Genomic DNA, 19311 nt, shown 5'->3' with positions numbered 1-19311 from the left:
AGCCACCAAAGTGGATTTCCTAAAGCACAAGTCTGATCATGTCACCCTTCTGCTCAATAAACTCCAGGGACCCTCTATTGCCTCCATAACCAAGTACAAAATGCTCTGCTTGGCATTCAAAGCCTTTCATAACCTAGCCCCCTCCTACCTTTCCAGTCTTCTTACACCTCACTCCCCAATACACATACTCTCTGATCCAGTAACACTGGCCTCTTGGCTGTTCCACAAACAAGACACTTCATCTATCAGTTCCGGACATTTTCTCTGGCTGTCCTCCATGCCTGGAACACTTTCCCTCTTTCATTCTACCTCCCTGGCTTCCTTTAAGTCCAACTAAAATCCCACCTTCTACAGGAAGCCTTCCCCAACTCTCTTAATTCTAGTGCCTTCCCTGCTGAGTATTTCTGATTTAATCCTGTATATAGCTTGCTTTGTATGTATTTGTTTGCATGTTATCTCTCCCTTTAGGTTGTAAGCTCCCTGAGGTCAGGGATTGTCTTTTGCCTCTTTTTGTATACCCAGCTCTTAACCCAGTGCCTAGAACATAGTAGGCACCTAATCCATGTTTATTGGTTGCTTGAGAAGGCATCAAACAATCACAGAATCTCCATGCTGAAAGGCCTGGGACCCCCAGAGCATCCAACCTATGCCTCCCTTCAGAGGCCTGGACACTCTTCCAGTCCCTTGCTCAGAGGAAGTCCTCTCTTGACCAGCACAGGTCCACAGACTCTCAGTGCAAGACAGGCCCTCAGAGGTCAAGCCCAACCATTGCCTGAGTTTGGAATCCCTACGCCTCCCCTCTAAAGACCTCCACAGATGGAGAACTCACTACCTCCCACAGCAGCCCATCCCTCTGTTGTTCAGAGTTGTAGTCAGATACTTTTTCCTTGCCTTGAGCACAATTCGGCTTCCCGCCAACACCCTCCCCCCCACCCACCGGCATTGTTGCTGTTCGCCCTCAATGTTTACATCTCGGGATTCTCCAGCCTCTGCCATCTGTCTTCCTTCCATCCCTTGAGAGTCCGGGGCCACCTGGCATCCTGTTCTAGCCAGGGAAGAGAAGGCCCACCCTCCAGCTGGTTCTACCACCACCGGGCCCACACCCATCCATCATGGCCCAGGGCCACAGAGGAACAAAGTGGTGATTACTGAGTGTGATTACACACCCTTATGTTTTTCTCCAGAGAGCTCAAAGCACATTAACTAATTTGTTTCCCCAGGCTCTACAGGAAGTAAAAAAAAAAAGCAGGGGGGGGCCAGAGGGTGCAGGCAGTGAATAATACAACCTTCCTAACTGGGGAAGGAGGGTACAGGGTATGGAACCCAGTGCATCGTCCAAAATAATGGTAAGAAATTGTTGTACTTAATTCTATTTCCTGGCAGCAAAATTGTTTTGAATTCATTCGTATTTGGAGAAACCATCCTTCTAGGTGAAGTATATCAGCCTTGTCATGGGCTGATGAGGCTTTCTGAAGAGGAAACGTCTGGTTCAACTTAGACTGTGCATCCCCTCCTTAGCCCCAAATGCTCAGAAAATGAAGGCCCTGATAGGGGAGGAGGGAACCTCTCACGGCTTTGACTCCCCCATCCCCACTCCCAAGCACCAAACACAAACTTTGCCTCTAGTCAGTGCTTGGCCAATGTTGGATTATTAAAAGGAGCCGTAGGAAAAAGCCTAGGCAGGGTGGGGAACCTGCGGCTTGTTCTGTGAAACCTGGATTCAGTCAAAGGGCCACGCCTGAGGATCTACAGGGCCACATCTGGCCTTGAGGCCACGGGTTCCCCACCCCTGGACCCTAGGGGTTCTCTTAGAGAGAAGGGACTGGCAAATAGAAGCCAGCACTGGACAGGAATGCCTCGTCTACGAGGTGGACCCTCTTCTCCTCTTCCCAGTGTGATGAAGAGTTCCCTTCTTCAAATCCTTCAAAAAATCAATAATTTGGTCACTTTGATATAAATCCAGCAGCTACTGCCTTCTCCCCATGTAACCTGTATATCTCTTGTTTTACACAGCTGTCTGCATGCTGTCTCCCCCACTAAACTGTGAGCTCCATGAGGGCAGGGGCTGTTTTTTTGCTTTATATTTCCAGCACTTAGCACCAACCAGGCCCAGCATGTGAGTGCTTAATAAATGCTTGCTGACTGAGAAGGAGAAGGAGGTATTTAAAACCCGGAGGACGAGGAGTAAGGTTGTAACATCAAGGACACCGAGACTAGCTGGGGCTTGGGAATCTTTAATGATTTCTGCCGCCCTAGATCGGCCCTGAACAGGACGTTTCTACGCAGTTGGAGATACTCTGAAAAATCTTTTACGTATACTGAAGTATAAATATTCTGATGCCTGAAACATGAGACCAAGCAGGACCAAAAGAGGGGAATCTGTTGTGTCCTGAGGAGCACACGGGGAAATGGTGCAGATATGAGGAAGGGACCCCTGGAGGCAGGGTTTGGAGGCCAGGGTCCAGAGCCTCCATCTCCACAATGAGAGCAGTGGAAGGGCAGTGTCTGCCAAGTACTGAGAGCACTGCCTGGCACATAGTAGGTGCTTAATAAGTGCTTGTTGACTTGACTACACAGAGTACAGCATGTGGAATAAGGGGAGTTGAGGTTGGGGTCGTCCTTCTCCGTCCCTCCTGTGGTAGCTGGGGTGGGCATGGGAGACAGCGGGGAAGGCAGGAGGTACATCTTGCGGATGGAGTAGGGATGGCGGTGGCAGCAAGGCCCACCACAGCAGCTGTACGATGCTGACCACCACCTGTGGTGCCTGAGCACCAAGATGCCAATCCTACTGAGAATGAAGACCGAGAACGCATCTTAGGGGGCCAGCAGCCCTCAAGTGGCGGGTATATGCTAGGGACTTTCCTGTGGAACATAAGCTCTTTGGGAGGAAGGAATGTTTCATTTTTGTCTTTGAGACCAATACCCAGCACAGTGCCTGGCACACGATAAGTACTTAGTAAATACTTGTTAAATGGAACTAAACTAGAATTGAATTGAATTGAATTCCCTGGACATATTCACTATGGGTCCCCCCAATCTCTGGACTGACAAGGAGCCCAAGAGCCTCCGTTAGATCTGGGCATGTCTTCTTCTTCTTTGCAGGAACCCAGACCAGTGTCAAAGGAATCCCTCCTTACAAGTATTCCAATGAGTCCTATCTTCTTCTCAGCCAGAAACTCAGTCCCCCACCGTGTACATTTAACACTTAAGTTATATAGAATCACTCTATAAAGAGAAAATGGGACGTCACCAAAGGGTCCACAGAACTCATAGTCAAGTCCGTGTTGACCCAAAATATGGGAATATATTAAGCTTTGGATAGTAAAAAATGAAAATCAAAACTCCTTTGGACATACACAGATGCATACACTCACACACACACACACACACACACACACACACATACACACACTCACACCTCTTTCCAGGGTTTCTAGATGCACACTAGATGAAGAGGCTGGCCAGGCTGGCCTACACCCCCAAGAGCCCTACCCCCAGCATCCCAGTCTCCCAGCCCCCATCATCTCCCCCAAGAGGAGGATGTTAGTGAGGCTAGACTCTCAGCTACAGAAAGATGGATGGAGGAGGTGGCTGAGCTGCTCTCAGGCATAGGTTCCTCAGCATGTAACGGTATGTGAAGGAGGAAAACCAGGAGGAACAGAAAGGAGAGATGAGGCCTTCTTCAAAGAATCCTAGATTACATTGTTCTCCAGGGCAGCAAGCCGCTTGGTCACAGCTTCCAGTGAGCACGATTAAGGAAGGACAACCGGGGTCCAGCCACAACACCCTTGGAATGGAAGTGAACTCCTCCCCTCCCCCTTCCTCTGTGCTCTTCCCATTGGCTTTTCCACTCTCATCTCCAGTGCTTTGATGCTTCCCCAGACTACCCATCAACCCTTGGTTCATTGGTGTCCAATTCCTGTCTCTTCCTTAGCGGCAGAACTCCCCCATTTTGCAGATTAGGAAAATGAGGCCCAGAGAGGTTATGATCACACAGAAAGTGGAGCAAGACCTCAGAATCGCACCCTTCGGGCATATGACAAACCAGACTAACCTAAGGCCAAGCCCCCTCTGCACCTGCCGTCCGAAGATGGTTTCACCGGCTCAAGGCCTGCTCCCACACTAGCACACACAAGCATGCTTTCCCAGGGACACCAAGGAGGGAGCCCATCTCTCCCACACTACCATCCAAATGCCTTTTACATCGACTCCAACTGTCTTTGCATTCCTAATTCAATCAATTAATCAATAAGCATTTATTAAGCACCTACTACAGTCAAGCTCTGTACTAGGTCCTCAGGATACGGGGAATAAAGAATGAGATTGTCCATGCTCAAGATGCCCTTACAGTCTATTGGGAGTAAGAAAACAGATACATTGGGAGAGATATAGGGCCTGGATCTGTTACTTCAATAGCACAGGGGGCTCATTCTCCCAATGCAGGTTGGTGCTTTATTGGCCATCTGGAGTCTTAAAGCTATACAGGTCACATAACCAGCACATGTCCCACAGAGAATTTGCACTCAAGTTTTCCTGACTTCAAAAAGAGACAGAGAAAGAGAGAGAGAGAAAAACAGAGAGAGAGAGAGAGAGAGCAGGAGGCAGGGAGAGAGACAGAGAGAAAGAAACAGAAATAGAGAGAGACAGAAAAAGAAAAACAGAGAGAGAGAGAAACACAGAGAGATACACATACAGAATAAATATAGGGTAGTTTAATATAAGGTAATTAGGGGACACTGTCAATTAGGGGAATCAGGAAAAGCATCCTAGAGAAGTGGGTTCTTAATAAATGCTTGTTGAATTGAATTGGATTGAATTAATTTGAAGCCTGGTGATCTCAGAGGCAGCCAAGAGAGTCTAATGAGAGGATCCAGCCCCTATTCCATGCTCCTTCTGCCTGAGCTGCCTGGGTCTTCCATTTCTGGTCCCACCCTGACCCTTTCTCACATATCTGATCCACTCCCACTAGGAAAGGATATGTTTCTGTGTCAAGGCTTGAAGGAGCTCCTCCACCTTGGTCTGGAACTTCACGACAGACTCACAGGCACATGGGTCTTCCTCTGCATCAAATCCAAAACAAAAAGGAGATGAAGCTACAATCCAGCTGGCCTCCACCACCCCTCCCTTCTTCAGGTCCTGTCCAAGGCTAGGCTTCTAACCAGCAATGCAGGCCATGGCAGACCCTGGGAGTCTCTGTGAAAGCTAAAGCAGAGATCCCAGGAATTTCTCTAAAAGCTGGGAGGATACTGAGTGTCCCAGCAATTGCTGGGTTAAAGTAGTGGAAAGGTGTTGGAAATTTTGGCTGGGATGAGAAAGACACTGGGAGTCACTGGGAGTGATGAGACAGAGCAGAGGGAGATGCTTGAAGACCCTGTGAGTGTTAGGGGCGATGCCAAAGTCCCTGTCATTGATAAGGGAAAACTGAAAGAGGGGGTGAGCTTCCCTGTGAGTGTTAAGGGAGATGCAGGCAGTGCCTGTTAGAACTGAGGGAGAGAAGTGAAGGGGAGACTGAGTCATCCTTAGTGTTAAGGGAGATGCTGGGAGTTCCTGTGAATGCTAAGAGAGATAGATGTAGTCCCTGGGAGTGTTAGAGAAGAGCTGAGAAAGATGTTGGGAGTCCTTCTGAGTGACAGCACAGGCCTAGGGGAGACTCTAGTTCAAGAAATATGTTGTCGACCTTGATAGGGTCATTTGCTAATTCTCGGGTCAAACTAAATAGGTGATACAGACAAGTGGGGGCTGCTGATGATCCCTCCAGACAAACTGAGATAAATCAATATGGCAGGATGGAGCTAGACCAGAACCCCACCCACTATTCAATGCTTTTCACCCACCTGTACAAGGCTGGGCTATGCCAGGTAACCTATGGACCCTATGACCCTTATCTCTTCTTTCCCAGACTCTCAAGCCTCAACCCGTGGCTGCCCAACTCTCTTCCCCAGTCTCTCAACCTGGGGTCTAAGGCCTGTTGCCTGACCTCCTGGACTTTGGACCTTGCCTGTCCACAACCCACCCCATGATGGTACCTGCCAGCCTTCCTCCTCTCTAGATGAACTCTTGGCCTTGGCCTTGCCCACTTCCAGTTCTTTCACCACTCCGATGACAACATGACATAACCCTCAGATTTGACATGGCTTGGGCTGAGGTGCCCCTCTCCAATGTCCAGGCCACCTCTCCCATCCCTCCAACTCACCCACACAAATCTTCTTCTGAAGTTTCTTGCCAATCTGGTTGATGGTCCTGAAGTCGGCAGTGTAAAAGTAATGTTCTGCCACAGGATCTGAAGCAATCTCCCTCAGCTCGTCCTCCACTGCATTGCCAACACCCACAGCAAACATCTTAAACCCTGAGAGGAGCAGAGAGGTCATGCCTCCTGAGGGCAGGGCCAAAGCTGTGCTTGCCTGACCCTCCCACCATGGAGCAGAAGACTTGCCCCTTCACTGGAGGTTCCCATGGTCCCAGTTACTGGGAGAAAAAGAGTCACCTGGCCCACAGAGCTAAGCCAAGGGGATGGCAGACATGGTGCCCTGGAGAAAAGACTTCTTTGTTTCCCAGAAGGAAACAGCTTCAACAGGGCCGCACTATTAGAAGATGTCAAATATCATAGGCAACATTTTTCCAGAATGAATGTGTATGGGGAAGAAGCATGGAATCATAGAAAAAATGAACAAGCACCTTTCTTTTGGTAGAGAGGTAGGGGCCTATGGGGGCTAAATATTGCATGCACTTTCAGACATGGGCATTTTATTGGTCAGATTTGTTTACCTGTTACTTTTTGTTACAGGGGAGGATTTATGAAGGTGGGAGGGGGGAGGGCAGAAACTTACAAATGATTGTGATATTGAAACAGAAAGCATCAATAATATTTTTTTTAAAGGAAAGATGGTTGTAGAGTAAAGCAGCAGCCTTATAGAGGGTTTAAAGAAGGCAGACTTCCTGAAAGTCAGGTGTTTTGAGGTCCTTCCCTCTATGCCCCCGGCTTCTCTCTGAGCTATATCCCCTGATGAAGGGTTCTAGGGATCAGGAAACACAAGGCACAGCTAGTAAGTTGCAAAGTTGGGCCTGGCCCCCAGGTTCCATCTCATCATCACTATACAATCACAGAAGAATCCCCACAGCATCAGCCTTGCTTTCCAGTGACTCCCCAACCTCTTCCAGGAAGCCACCCCAGATTACTCCAGTCCAAATCCCCTTCCATTTACAGGAAGACAATAGCAGTGATAAGTGACATTTATAGAGAGCTTTAGCATCTACAAAGAGTTTTATATACATTATTTCACTTGATCATTTATCAACAATCTCCTCCTTAACCGATTCCTACCATCAGCCCCCAGCACTTAGACCCTAGAGTGGACCATTTTGTCCATACAATATCACTCCAATAGAGAGAGCTATGTAAACATCAGTTATTACCAATGTCTGCTATTGCCAATGCATGCCTTGGCTTTTCAATGAGACCCAAGTTCCTTCCTCACATACCCCTCGGTACCTAGCACTGGACTGGGCAGATAGAAATGCTCCTTGATTTGTGGGTTTAAGATCAGGTACCTCATCTTCCCTTTCCTTCACCCATTCTCTACGTTCCTATGTGAGAGTGATAGCGTTTCTAAGAAATTTCCACCTGGGGTTTCCTCCCTTCTGGAAACTAAAATCCCCTTCCTGAATCCAAACCTATGACCACTTTCCCCTTCGTTTAGCCAAAGCAGCATTAGGTGATATTAGATTAGATTAGAGGGCTAATCTTAGATTCAGGAACACCTCCATTCAAATCCTATCTTGGACAATTCCTGGATGTGTGAACATGAACAAATTATTTAACCTCTCTTACTTCAGTTTCTCTATCTATAAAATAAGCTTCATAACACTTGTAGAGTCTCTCTGAAAAGGTAGATATGTGACAAGAGGCTCAAACGAGATAGTATATAAAAGCACAAAATGAATGCCAATCAGTATTATTAATATCATCATCATCACCATCTTCATCATCATTACCACCATCATCATCATCATTATTATTACAAGGGTTCTGTCACATGTTAGCCATATGACCCTGGACACCCCAATTGCCTCAGTTTTAGCCTCAGTTTTCTCTCCTATGGTATGGAGACAATAATACTTGGACTACCTTCAAGGCACAAAGAGTTATTGCAAGGCTCAAGTGAGATAATTGACGTAAAGCACTAATTTAATATGAAATATTATTTTTTTTTAATAATGACATCTGAGGTTCCTTTCAGCTCAAACTCTTGTGACCTAAGAGTTTTGTTTCCATCACTGAACCTTTCTCTGATGAATCAGGGTCAAGAAAGGGACATCCAGGTCGGCACCATGAACACCAGATGTCACTTGGTCCAGGGCTGGAGATGGAAAAGGCACAGGACATGAGGCCCCATCCATACTAGTCCTTAAGACATAGAATGAAAGCATTGGGCTGGGTCATCTCTTCCAGCTCTAACTTCCTGCCATTCTTTGTCCTAGGACACACCCTGGAAATGTTTGGGGGGTTTTTGTTCTTGACAAAACCCATGATCCCAGGTGGCTTTCATACCATTTGATTTTTTTTTCCCTAAAAGTTGAGTGCAGGGAGGGGATATTCAGATAACTGAGGTTCAGCTTATTTGGGTTCTGGTCAGCAAAGGTTGTTATCATATGTGGTTCTGACCGGATGACTGACAAAGCTCCCATACCAAACCTGGAATGAAACCAATACTGATAGCCCTACCCCCAACCACCGTAGCCCCTCTCACTCCCAACTCTGACTTCAGACCTGCATATCCCCCAAAACTTCAATAAGCCAGAACGGAGTCAACTCAAGTGGGTTGAGTGTATGGATTAGATAAGGGCAATGTCCTTTAGGGTGCTGGAACCATGGATGTCCAATCAATGGGGATTGGGAGGGAGGGAGAAAGGTAGAAGGGAGGTAGGCAGAAAGGTAGGCAGGGGAGGTAGTAGATTATAATAAAAAGAATAATTACTTTAGAGTCAGAAGACTTGGATTTAAATCTTAATTTTGCTACTTACTCCATGTGTGATCTCAGGTAGCTATCTGAACATTCTGGGCTCCAGCTCCCTCAGGTATGAAATGAGGGAGTTGAGTTAGATTTTAGGGATCTGTAATCTAAAATCTAGGAGGATCTAAAATCCCTCCCCACCCTAAATCTATGGTTCTATGAAACAACTTCTAAGACAGGCAAAGATAAGCAGCCCACTGGGAAGGGCAGTGGGGTCCTACCAAGCTCCTTGGCTTTCTTGGCTGCATCATTGATGTAATCCTGGGACCGGCCATCAGTGAAGACGATGCCCACCTTCTGGGCACCGGGCCGTGCCCCACTGGAGATGGTGAAGGTGTTGTCAATGAGGTACTTCAGAGCTGCCCCAGTCATGGTGCCCTTCTCCATGTAGGACATCTTCTTGACTGCTGCCTTAATGTCCTTCTTGGTTTTGTACCTACCCAGGGGGAATTCCTGGCGGACTGAGCTAGAGTACTGCACCAGGCCCACCTGTGCCTGCTCGTCGGACACATCCAGCGAGTCCACAATCTGGTTGATGAACCTCTTCACCAGCTCAAAGTTCTCAGGGCGGACACTCTTGGACCCATCGATCAGGAAGACGAGGTCAGTGGCAGAGCCTCCACCGCCTCCACTGCAGGCTGGAGAAGGGGGGTGGGGAATAAGAGAGAGGATCTCAGGGAGATTATATGAGACCTTTATTGACCAGTTAGGGGGACAGCCAGACCCAAAATGGTCCTGCAACCAGCTTTCTGCATTGGTAGAGCAGGTAGTTGTCTATATGGTAATGTGAAAGCTAGTAGGAAAGTCTCACAGCTCCCCAAATCTCTCTCCTACATGTGTTACACTGCCTGAAATTCCACCATTGTTAAATATTCATCCTGTTAAGTTAAGCACGGCCCCCTTCAATCATCTTTCTAATTACAGATCCCTGGGGGATCATTGATTTAGTACTTCACCATCTCCTTTCCCTGGGTGAATGAGAAAGGAGCACTCAGGGAGAATACAAGGGAGCTGGTGGGAAAAGTATGACTGCAAACAGAGAAGGAAGGTGGAGAGGGCATTACCTAGAATACCCACTTTTATGAATCCACTATTTTGCTGCCATCCTGGCCTGATCCTGCCTGGATGTATTTCTGGGACCATGATTGATGGTCTGAGTCAATAAAGGCTCTTTCTTCCTCTCACTAAAGAATGACTGACTTCAATTTTTAATGACTAATGCCTTAACAGAACCCTCTGCTATGGGGAAAGACACATGGTTTTAGGTCAAATCAGTTTCATCTATAACAATAAGGTGTTTAGATTAGATGGTCTCAAAGGGCCTTTCTAGCTCAATGAGTCAATGAGTCCAGCCTGGCAATTAGTTTCCAGAACCTCCATTGCTTCTTCTTACCCCCAACCCAGCCCTGGCCAGCTCTGAATCATCCCCTCTTCCATTTCTCAACATAAAGCCCCATGAGCACTTTCATGAAGCCTAACCATAACAGCAGCTACATCAGATTTACCAAGCACTTTCATGTGTTAACTCATTGGATTCTCACCACAACCCTATGAGGGAGAAGCTATTATTATCCCCATTTTACAGATGAAAAAACTGAAAATTAAAAAAAAGAGATTTAGTTAGGGTCCACACAGCTAGTAAGGGTCTGAGGCATGATTTGAAGTGAGGTCTTCCTGATTCCAAGTACAACACTCTATCCTCTGCCCCACCCAGCTGTGAGAAGCTTTATATCCCAACACACCACCTGGCTTCTTTCAAGCCATGGGCTTAAGATCTAAATGTTCCTCTCTGGTTACCAGCACCTTTCCTCCTGTGTAGGGCCTGAAGAGGGATAGACAAGCCCAGTTCTCCTAACAACACCCTGTGACGCACCTATGCCTGGCACTTAGCTCTGTGTGATGAGCAGCTGGGGACAGAAAGATGCTGGTAATTAACAAGACCACGGAGCACAGCAGATGAGGAATCCACTTCACAGGGAAAGCACCCTGAGCCTTAGCCCCAGAGCTTCTGTCTGCATTGCATCTTGGGGCCAACTAGAAGAAAGTCATGGGTGCCCTTCTTTTCCTCAGGCTGCTATAATGTGAGTCCAGTGTAGACACCCCCTATCCTAGACACATCAGCCCTGGCCTCCACCCAGGACCTTCTGTCTCTCTCCCCACTTAGTGTCCCAATGTGTGACACCCTCCTCATTCCCACTCTGTTCCAGGTACCAGGGGATGGGGGTGTTTAGGGACACTGACCACTGCAGGTTTTCCCATCACTGTTCAGGATGAAGCCATCCTGGCAGGAACAGGTGTAGGAGCCAGGGGAGCTGTTGCAGATTTGTTGGCAATCGTGATCTCCGGTGGCACACAGATCAGATACCACTACAAGAGAAGAAAACAGTGACTTCACGGGTGGGGGGTTCTTAGTCACAGTGAAGGCAGGGGTGATGGACTCTGAGCTTGACTATCCACCTCTCTCCTTTTCTCTGGTATCCCTTGAATGATCCAGGACAATCATTTTTTCTTTGTTTGTTTGTTTCTTTCTTTCTCTTTCTTCCTTCCTTCCTTCTTTCCTCCTTTCTTTCCTTTTTGTCTTTCTTGTTCCTTTCTTTCTTCTTTCCCTTTTCTTCCCTCCCTCCTTCTTCCCTTCTTTCCTTCCTTTCTTTTCCTCCTTCCTTCTTTCCTCATATCACACACACACACACACACACACACACACACACACACACACACACACACACACACTGTGCTCTCTATTCCAGCTAAGCTGAGTTATGTCCTGCCTCACACACCCATGCTCAGCACTTCCTCACCTCCAGATCTTCACTAACACTGTTTCATATGCCTGGAGGAATGCTCTTCCACCTCCTCTTCCTCTCTTGAATTCAAGCCCACAGGCTTGAATTAAGCCCTACTTAAACTCTACTTCCTCCAAAGAGCCTTCCCTAATCCCTTCTGCCAGTAAGGTTCTTCCCCCTCAAATTTCCTGCTGTATTTTTCTTGGCACCCCTCTAATGCACCTATCCTGGTCTGTTGTGCCTTGGGTTTCTCTGTATTTGCATCTCATCCCCCTCCTGGGCTGTGGGCTCCGTGAGAGCAGGGACCCGATTTTATATAAACTTTGCATCTCTCCCAGGTCTGAACAAATTTCTGAGCACAGCACACCTTTTGTAAATGTTCATGGAATAGAATGGAATTCTCCTGAGCCTTCCAGCCCTACCCGAGCTTCAGAGAAAGCCCAAGGGAGCAGGAAAAGATATGGGCTTGGTTTTCTATAGAGATTTCTCTTTCCTTATACTTATGCAGTGTTTTATCCTTTTAAAAATTGCTTTGGTGTCTCTGCAAGGTTGGGGAGGGCAGGAATTGGCATCCCTGCTTCACAGAGGAGGAAGCTGACACTCACAGAGGGCAAACAATTTGCTTAAATTCACACGGTAGGAGCCATACCTGGAATCCAGGTCTCCTGAGGACCTTGTTAGTTTAAAGGTGGAGAAAATATTCAAGGATACCTCCTAGCAATGCAGGATCCAACAACATCCCCTGACCCCTGACCCCTGACCCCCCATAAAAAAAAAAGAGGGGATGATGCTGGAGCACTGCAATTCCAAAGGGTCAGAGCCTTTACAGAAGTCTTTCTGGAGCACTCTCAGCTCCTCCCCTCTGTTCTCTGCTCCTCCCTCTACTCCCCTCTGTTCCCTTCCCCTATACCATTCCTTCTTTCTTCCCTGCTCTTCCCCCCACTCCTCCTTTCTGTTCCCTATGCATGCCTTTCTTTCCCTCTTCCCTATTACCCCAACCATTCCTCTCATGTGTTTCTTGCTCCTCCATACCCCGCCCTTTATCCCTCATTCCTCCTGGCTGTTCATCCTCTTCCCACTATTCTCCTTATCTGTACCCTGCTGTTGCTTCTACTCCTTTCCCCACTTCTTTCCCTTAATCCCCACCCATTCCCCCTTTCCCCTGCTCCCCTACCATTCCTTTCACCTACTTCCTCTTGCCTTCACACCCTCCTCTGTGCTGTATTTCCCACTTGATTCCTCCTTTCCATTCCCAGCTCCTCCCTCCACTCCATTCTCTGCACCTCCTTTCACTCTCCCCCATTCCCTGATCTTCCCACCATTCCTCTTATCTGCACCCTGCTCCTCCCTCCACTTTATTCTCCAACCCTCCCCTCTCTCATCTACTCCCTTTGCCCAGATGCCTCCTCCTCACCACAGAAGGCCTCCTGGAACTTCTTGGATAGTTTCTCAATGACACTGTAACTCTCCACGTAGTCCACATGCTCCTCCAGTGGCTCACTGGCAATCTGCCTCAGGGTGTGCTTGTCCACTCGACCCACGCCAATGGCAAAGAGCTCAATGCCACTCTCCTTAGCTCTGGCTGAGACATCCTTCACACCATCCTGAGGCCGCCCATCTGTCACCACAATAGCCACCTTTGGAGAAAGGCAAGATAAGGAAGAACAGAGCCTGTGAGATCTGACATTAGGGGCTTCAACCAACTGACTTACCTACATTCTCTTGGGAACCAGAGCCACCTGGGACTCAGTCCTGTGAAGAGAAGAAGAAAAAGGAGGAGGAGGAAGAAGAGGAGGAGGAGGAGGAGGAGGAAGAAGAGGAGGAGGAGGAAGAGGAGGAGGAGGAAGAGGAGGAGGAGGAAGAGGAGGAGGAGGAAGAGGAGGAGGAGGAGGAAGAGGAGGAGGAGGAGAAGAGGAGGAGGAGGAGAGAGGAGGAGGAGGAGGAGAAGGAGGAGGAGAAGGAGGAGGAGAAGAAGGAGAAGGAGAAGGAGAAGAAGGAGAAGGAGAAGAAGGAGAAGAAGAAGAAGGAGAAGAAGAAGAAGAAGAAGAAGAAGAAGAAGAAGAAGAAGAAGAAGAAGAAGAAGAAGAAGAAGAAGGAGGAGGAGGAGGAGGAGGAAGAGGGAAGGAGGAGGAGGAGGAGGAGAAGGAAGAGGAGGAGGAGGAGGAGGAGGAGGAGGAGGAGGAGAGGAGAAGACGAAGAAGAAGGAGGAGGAGGAGGAGGAGGAGAAGAAGAAGAAGGAGAAGAAGGAGAAGAAGAAGAAGAAGAAGAAGAAAGAAGAAGAAGAAGAAGAAGAAGAAGAAGAAGAAGAAGATACAGTCCTGTTTTTCATAGGGCTCACAGTATAGCAAAGGGATGAAACACCAATGCAGTAATTGTAGCAGTGCCTGGCACATAGTAGAAGTCTAATAAATACTTATTAATTGTTTGCTATAACACACAACTGGGCAGATGTGGATGAGTTACAATCTTCATCACTGGAAGGAATATTCATATTGATGAGCCCACAGATTGATTGGAATAGTAAAGTGTATATAGTGCAATAGTAAAATATAAGTTCACTGGAGAATTACAAAACAAAAAATTCAGTATGGCCTGAGGGAGGTGGTCATTACTCACTGAGAGACCAGGAAAGACTTCCTGGAAGAGGTATTATTTAAGTTGGACTTTAAGAAGTGTAGTGATTCAACATGTGAAGAGGAGAAAGAAAGGGATTAAAAAAAAAAAACAACAGCTAGAACAGAAACACAAAGTCTTGGAGCCATGCATGGCTTTGACTCTATGGAACACTACACCCCCATGCTGAGTACTCCCTGGTGGCCCTCCTCATCCTCTTGGGTGTTGCCTTCTCCCAATAGATCTTAAGCTCCTTGAGGGAAGAGACTATCTCTTTTTCTTATTTGTATTCCCAGTGCTTAGCATAATGCCTGGCACACAGTAGGCACTTAAATGTTTATTGAATTGGATTAAGGAGGCAGAGAATTGTCCAGTTTGACTGGAGTTTAGAATATATGGAGAGTTATATGAGATAAGACTGGCATGGTCGACTGATTCCAGAATATGGAGGGCTTTGAATACCAAGTCGTAGAGTTTGAATTTTATTCTCTAGACAATAGGGAGCCACAAAAGATTTTCAGTGTACGGAGTGAAGCAATATGACAAAATCTATGGGCAAGAAATATTATTCTATTTGAGCTGTGAAAAATGGATCAGAAAGAAGCAAAAGTAGAATCAGGAAGAACTATTGAGGCTGCTGGAATAGCCCAGGTGGATGGCAATGAGATCTGAATTAGGATGGCAAAGGTTGAAATAACAGAGACATCTAGTGTGAAGGATATTGTAGATATGGGATTGGCAAGACTTCGTGATTGAACATGAGAGGTGATGAAGAAGAGTCAAAAATAACAATGACCTATTGATAAGGAAGACAAGGCAAATGGGGAAAAGAGAGAGGGAGAGAGACAGAGACAGAGAGACAGACAGAGAGACACAGAGAGAGATCAAAAGGAAAGGCAGGTTTAGGTAGAAAAATAATGACCTTGGCTTTGGACATGTTGGGTCTGATAAGCTGGTGAAACATCTAATAGTGGTATCCTATAGACAGCTCAAGGTGTAGGTCTGGAGCTCAGAGTGAGAGGTCAGGATTAAAGACACAGTCCAGGAGTCTCCATCCTGGCTAAGGCCATGTTTTGAATAGGTCTATGCATCCTATTAGAGGGCAGCTAGATTGCACAGTGCATAGAATGCCAGGCCTGAAGTCAGGAAGACTCATCTCCTTGAGTTCAAATCTGGCCTCAGATATTTACTAGCTATATGACCCTGGGCAAGTCACCAAACTCTGTTTGTCTCAGTTTCCTCATCTGTACAATGAGCTGGAGAAGGAAATGGAAAACCACTCTAGTTCTTTGCCAAGAAAACTTCAAATGGGGTCATGAAGAGTTGGACATGACTGAAAAATGACTGAACAACCAAGTGTATCCTATCCCTGGACCTGTCAAGGCAAGGGCAGATCAAGACTTATTAGGCTTTTAGAGAGGAGAATGACATTTGTGAGTGGAGTTTCAGGCATCCATTGGAGACTGGTCCTCCTTTGGGTGTGGGAGTCACATCAGCCCACACAACTGGGCCAATTCCTTGAAGGATCCACCAAATGAGTGATGACAAACCTGTCTACAGGTTTGACACTATCCTTGGGTTGTAATCAAGGCCCTTGTGGCAGAGTAAACCCAAGCCATGCCCCTCGAGCTGTACTGGCTCTCCCTTATGGATGCTATGTTATAAGCAGGTGGTCAGGGCAAAGACTGAAAGGACTGGGATGGTCCAACCAAAAGCTTTGGGATGATAGATTGAGAGCTGGGAGGGACTTTAGAGGTCATCCAGTCCAACCTCCTCATTGAGGCCCATCAGAGACAGATGACTTACCCAAGGTCACGCAGACAACAAAAGGCAGAGCCAAGAATCACACTCCCGGCTCTGTGACTCCAAGCTCAGCAAAGGACAACTCTAACAACGCAGTTTGCGGATAGATCGGTAGTTTCCGCCATCTTGGCTAGTTCCTTTTGAATAGCCCTGGAGAAATCACCTAAAAAGGCCTCTCCCAGGACAGGTGCATTCTCAAGCAAATCCTAACAGAGATTCCTGAAGGGAACCTTCAGGTGTGTGTTCCACCATGGCCTCTTGCCTGAGCCAGCACATACAGAAGGTGGATGCCTCAGAGCTCCTTCCCAGTGACATAGCAGGTGGTCCAGCAGGAAGTCTATCCCAATGGATGGGATGACACAAGAGTTACCTTGGCCAAGCTGGAGGGAGTCCCCAGGGAAAAAAGGCCATGAGCAGTTTGATGTGCACCAGGCATCCTGGAAGTCTACATCCCATTTGGTCAAACAACATGGGATTTTTGCTGGTTTTGCTGATGGTGGGTGGGACAGTTGACTCCACTTGCTTCCAGGACCTTCTGTTCTTTCTTGTAGGACCTCTAAGCATCCTCAAATTGAGGCCAGCTCTTTGGCAGTCTAGCCTGACAATTGATAGAACTTAATGGTCTTAGACTTAGCCAGAATGGGAATTCTTAATCTGGGGATCATAGACTGTGCCCCCAAGGAAATCAGGAGTAGATTTCAGGGACTCTGCTAACTTACATTTAAAAAAATTACATATTTATTTACATTGACCTCTAACTGAAATTTAGCATTTCACTTCTAGGGCTATATCACAAAGAGATCACAAAGATGGAAGAAAGACCCACATGTACAAAAATATTTATAGCAGCTCTTTTTGTGGTGGTAAAGATTGGAAATTGAGGGGATGCCCATCAATTGGGGAATGGCTGAGCAAGTTGTGGTATATGAATGTAATGGAATACTATTGTGCTATAAGAAATGATGAGCAGATGGACTTCAGAAAAACCTGGAAAGACCTATATAAACTGATGCCGAGTGAAGTGAGTACAATCAGGACACTGTACACAGTAATAGCCACGTTGTGCAATGACTAACATTGATAGATTTAGCCCTTCTCAGCAAGGTAAGAAATCTCCAAAAGTCTCATGATGGAAAACGCTATCCACATCCAAAGAAAGAACTATGGAGTTTGAATGCAGATTGAAGTATACTATTTGCTCCTTTTTTTTCTTCTGTTTTGTTTTGTTTCCTCTTTCTTGTGGTTCCTCCTATTGGTTCTAATTCTTCCTTACAACATGACTAATGTGAAAATATGTTTAATAGGAATGTATATGTATAGCCTATATCAGATTGCATGCCATCTTGGGGAGGAAGGTGGGGAGAGAGAGGGAGAAAAATTCAAAACTCAAAAGCTTATGGAAGTGATTTTCAATCATTCAAAATAAATTATAAAAAATAAATTTAAATTTTTTTAGAAAAGAAAGAAATTTAGCATTTCCTTTAATTATTTAAAGCCATTTTCTGAGAAGGGGCCCACAGACTTCACCAGATTGCAAAGGAATTCATGACATGAATTAGGTTAAGAATCCCTGTTCTAGAGTGTCTTCAGGGCAGCAAAAGACTCTCCAAGGTTTGGGCTAGAGGGGTTGTTTTTGTTTTGGGTTGGGGGCTGCATTTGTTGGGAATGGAGAGGAGTTAGCCGGAGTCTTAGAAGTCTTCTGGCCATTCCACTAGGTCCCTGGCATGCATACATATTTCCTGTGACTGGACATACTGGCCAACATCACGTCACAGTCATGTTCTCCAAAAGAAGGCCAGCATGCGTAGATCTGGAATTGGGCACCTGCAGCCTGCTCCTGGGCTGCCATGGCACAGATGGACACAAGTGGAGATGCAGAAGCCCACCTGAGACTCAGCCTCCCTGAAGGGGGAATGTCAAGCCTGCCATGCCAGGCAGATAAATGGATCTGAACACAGACAATCTGCACCTGCTGCTGGGGAATTAATTCTAGTAGATCTAAGGCCTAGGAAATATGGAGAGGGAGCAAACCAGAGATTTCACTGGTGTAGTGAACTTCCAGGTAAGAAAGCTCCCTCTACTAATGCAGGTTAGTCCCTTCTCTTCAACTTATATAGTCTTAGAGAGTAGCCTGAGCACAGAGACATTAAGTGACTTGCCCAGGGTCATGCAGCCAAGCTGTGTCAGAGGCAGGATTTGAAGCCAGGTTTGCTCTCAATTCTTCCATATTGCACAGCCTGACATCTGTAGAAGGGCCTATGGGAATGATTGCCCTGCTAGTGGCCCACATCTGGGGGTTTGGAATGGCACATCTGCTCACTGATTGCAATACAACAGAACCTGGGTGATAGTGGGTCTGAGATAGATGGAGCTTTAAGGCATTCTAACGATGCTCGATATTCTCCTGGTTAGCATGGGAAATGATGGGATGCTGTGACCGCCAGAGTGGTGACTTCACATCCCAAATGTTGCTCTGGCTCCTTCCTCCCTAGCACACAGTTCTCCTGTGTCAGGCGAGTGGCAGGAGAGAACACAGGGTTTGAGTGTGGAAGACAGACTGACTGGATTGTGAGGCAGAACTTCCTCTGCCTCAACTACCCTGCAGACATCCCAGGAATCCCGACCACAGAAAAGGTGATCTGGGGCAAGATCTGGGTGGGCAGGGGAGGAAGTGTGCTGGGTGCTTCCCTGGGCAGTGACCCTGGGCATTTCACCTAACTTCTCTGTGCCTTAGTATCTTCATCTGTAAAATTGGATAATAATAGTACCAACCTTGTAGGGTTGTTGTAAGGATGAAATGTTTGTAAAGTGCAAACCTTCATAAATGCTAGCTAGTGGTAGTAGTAGTAGTAGTAGTAGTAGTAGTAGTAGTAGTAGTAGTAGTAGTAGTAGTAGTTTATCACAGATGAACCCAGTCCGGTCTACCAAAAGCTGATTCAAGAGGAGCGTTCCATAAAAATCTGGCATATTCTATCATAGTCCCTTACTTTTTCTGCAACCAGAGCATCTGAGAGTTATTAATTTGGGCTTTAAGGTGGCAGATGGGGAGGGCCTTGAATATATCCTTCAACTCCCAGAGAAGCCCCTCCAAGTTTCCAATC

General features: G+C 46.8%; 1 protein-coding gene across 1 annotated transcript in view; it reads right to left on the bottom strand.

Annotated features, from left to right (window-relative positions):
* Positions 1 to 4965: 4965 nt before the first annotated feature.
* The window catches only part of MATN1 (matrilin 1), a 28988-nt gene continuing 14642 nt past the window's right edge, over positions 4966 to 19311 (bottom strand). Inside the window, exons 3-7 of the mRNA XM_020982986.2 lie at positions 13209 to 13431; positions 11253 to 11378; positions 9233 to 9649; positions 6194 to 6346; positions 4966 to 5060 (exon numbers count right to left, since the gene is read on the bottom strand). Coding sequence (XP_020838645.2) covers positions 4966 to 5060; positions 6194 to 6346; positions 9233 to 9649; positions 11253 to 11378; positions 13209 to 13431 — 1014 coding nt within the window. The remainder of the gene's footprint in view (positions 5061 to 6193; positions 6347 to 9232; positions 9650 to 11252; positions 11379 to 13208; positions 13432 to 19311) is intronic.

Source organism: Phascolarctos cinereus, unplaced genomic scaffold (assembly GCF_003287225.1).
Source record: "Phascolarctos cinereus isolate Bilbo 61053 unplaced genomic scaffold, phaCin_HiC Scaffold_726;HRSCAF=1367, whole genome shotgun sequence".
NCBI classification, from domain to species: domain Eukaryota; kingdom Metazoa; phylum Chordata; class Mammalia; order Diprotodontia; family Phascolarctidae; genus Phascolarctos; species Phascolarctos cinereus.
This window is presented reverse-complemented; position numbering and strand designations above follow the sequence as displayed.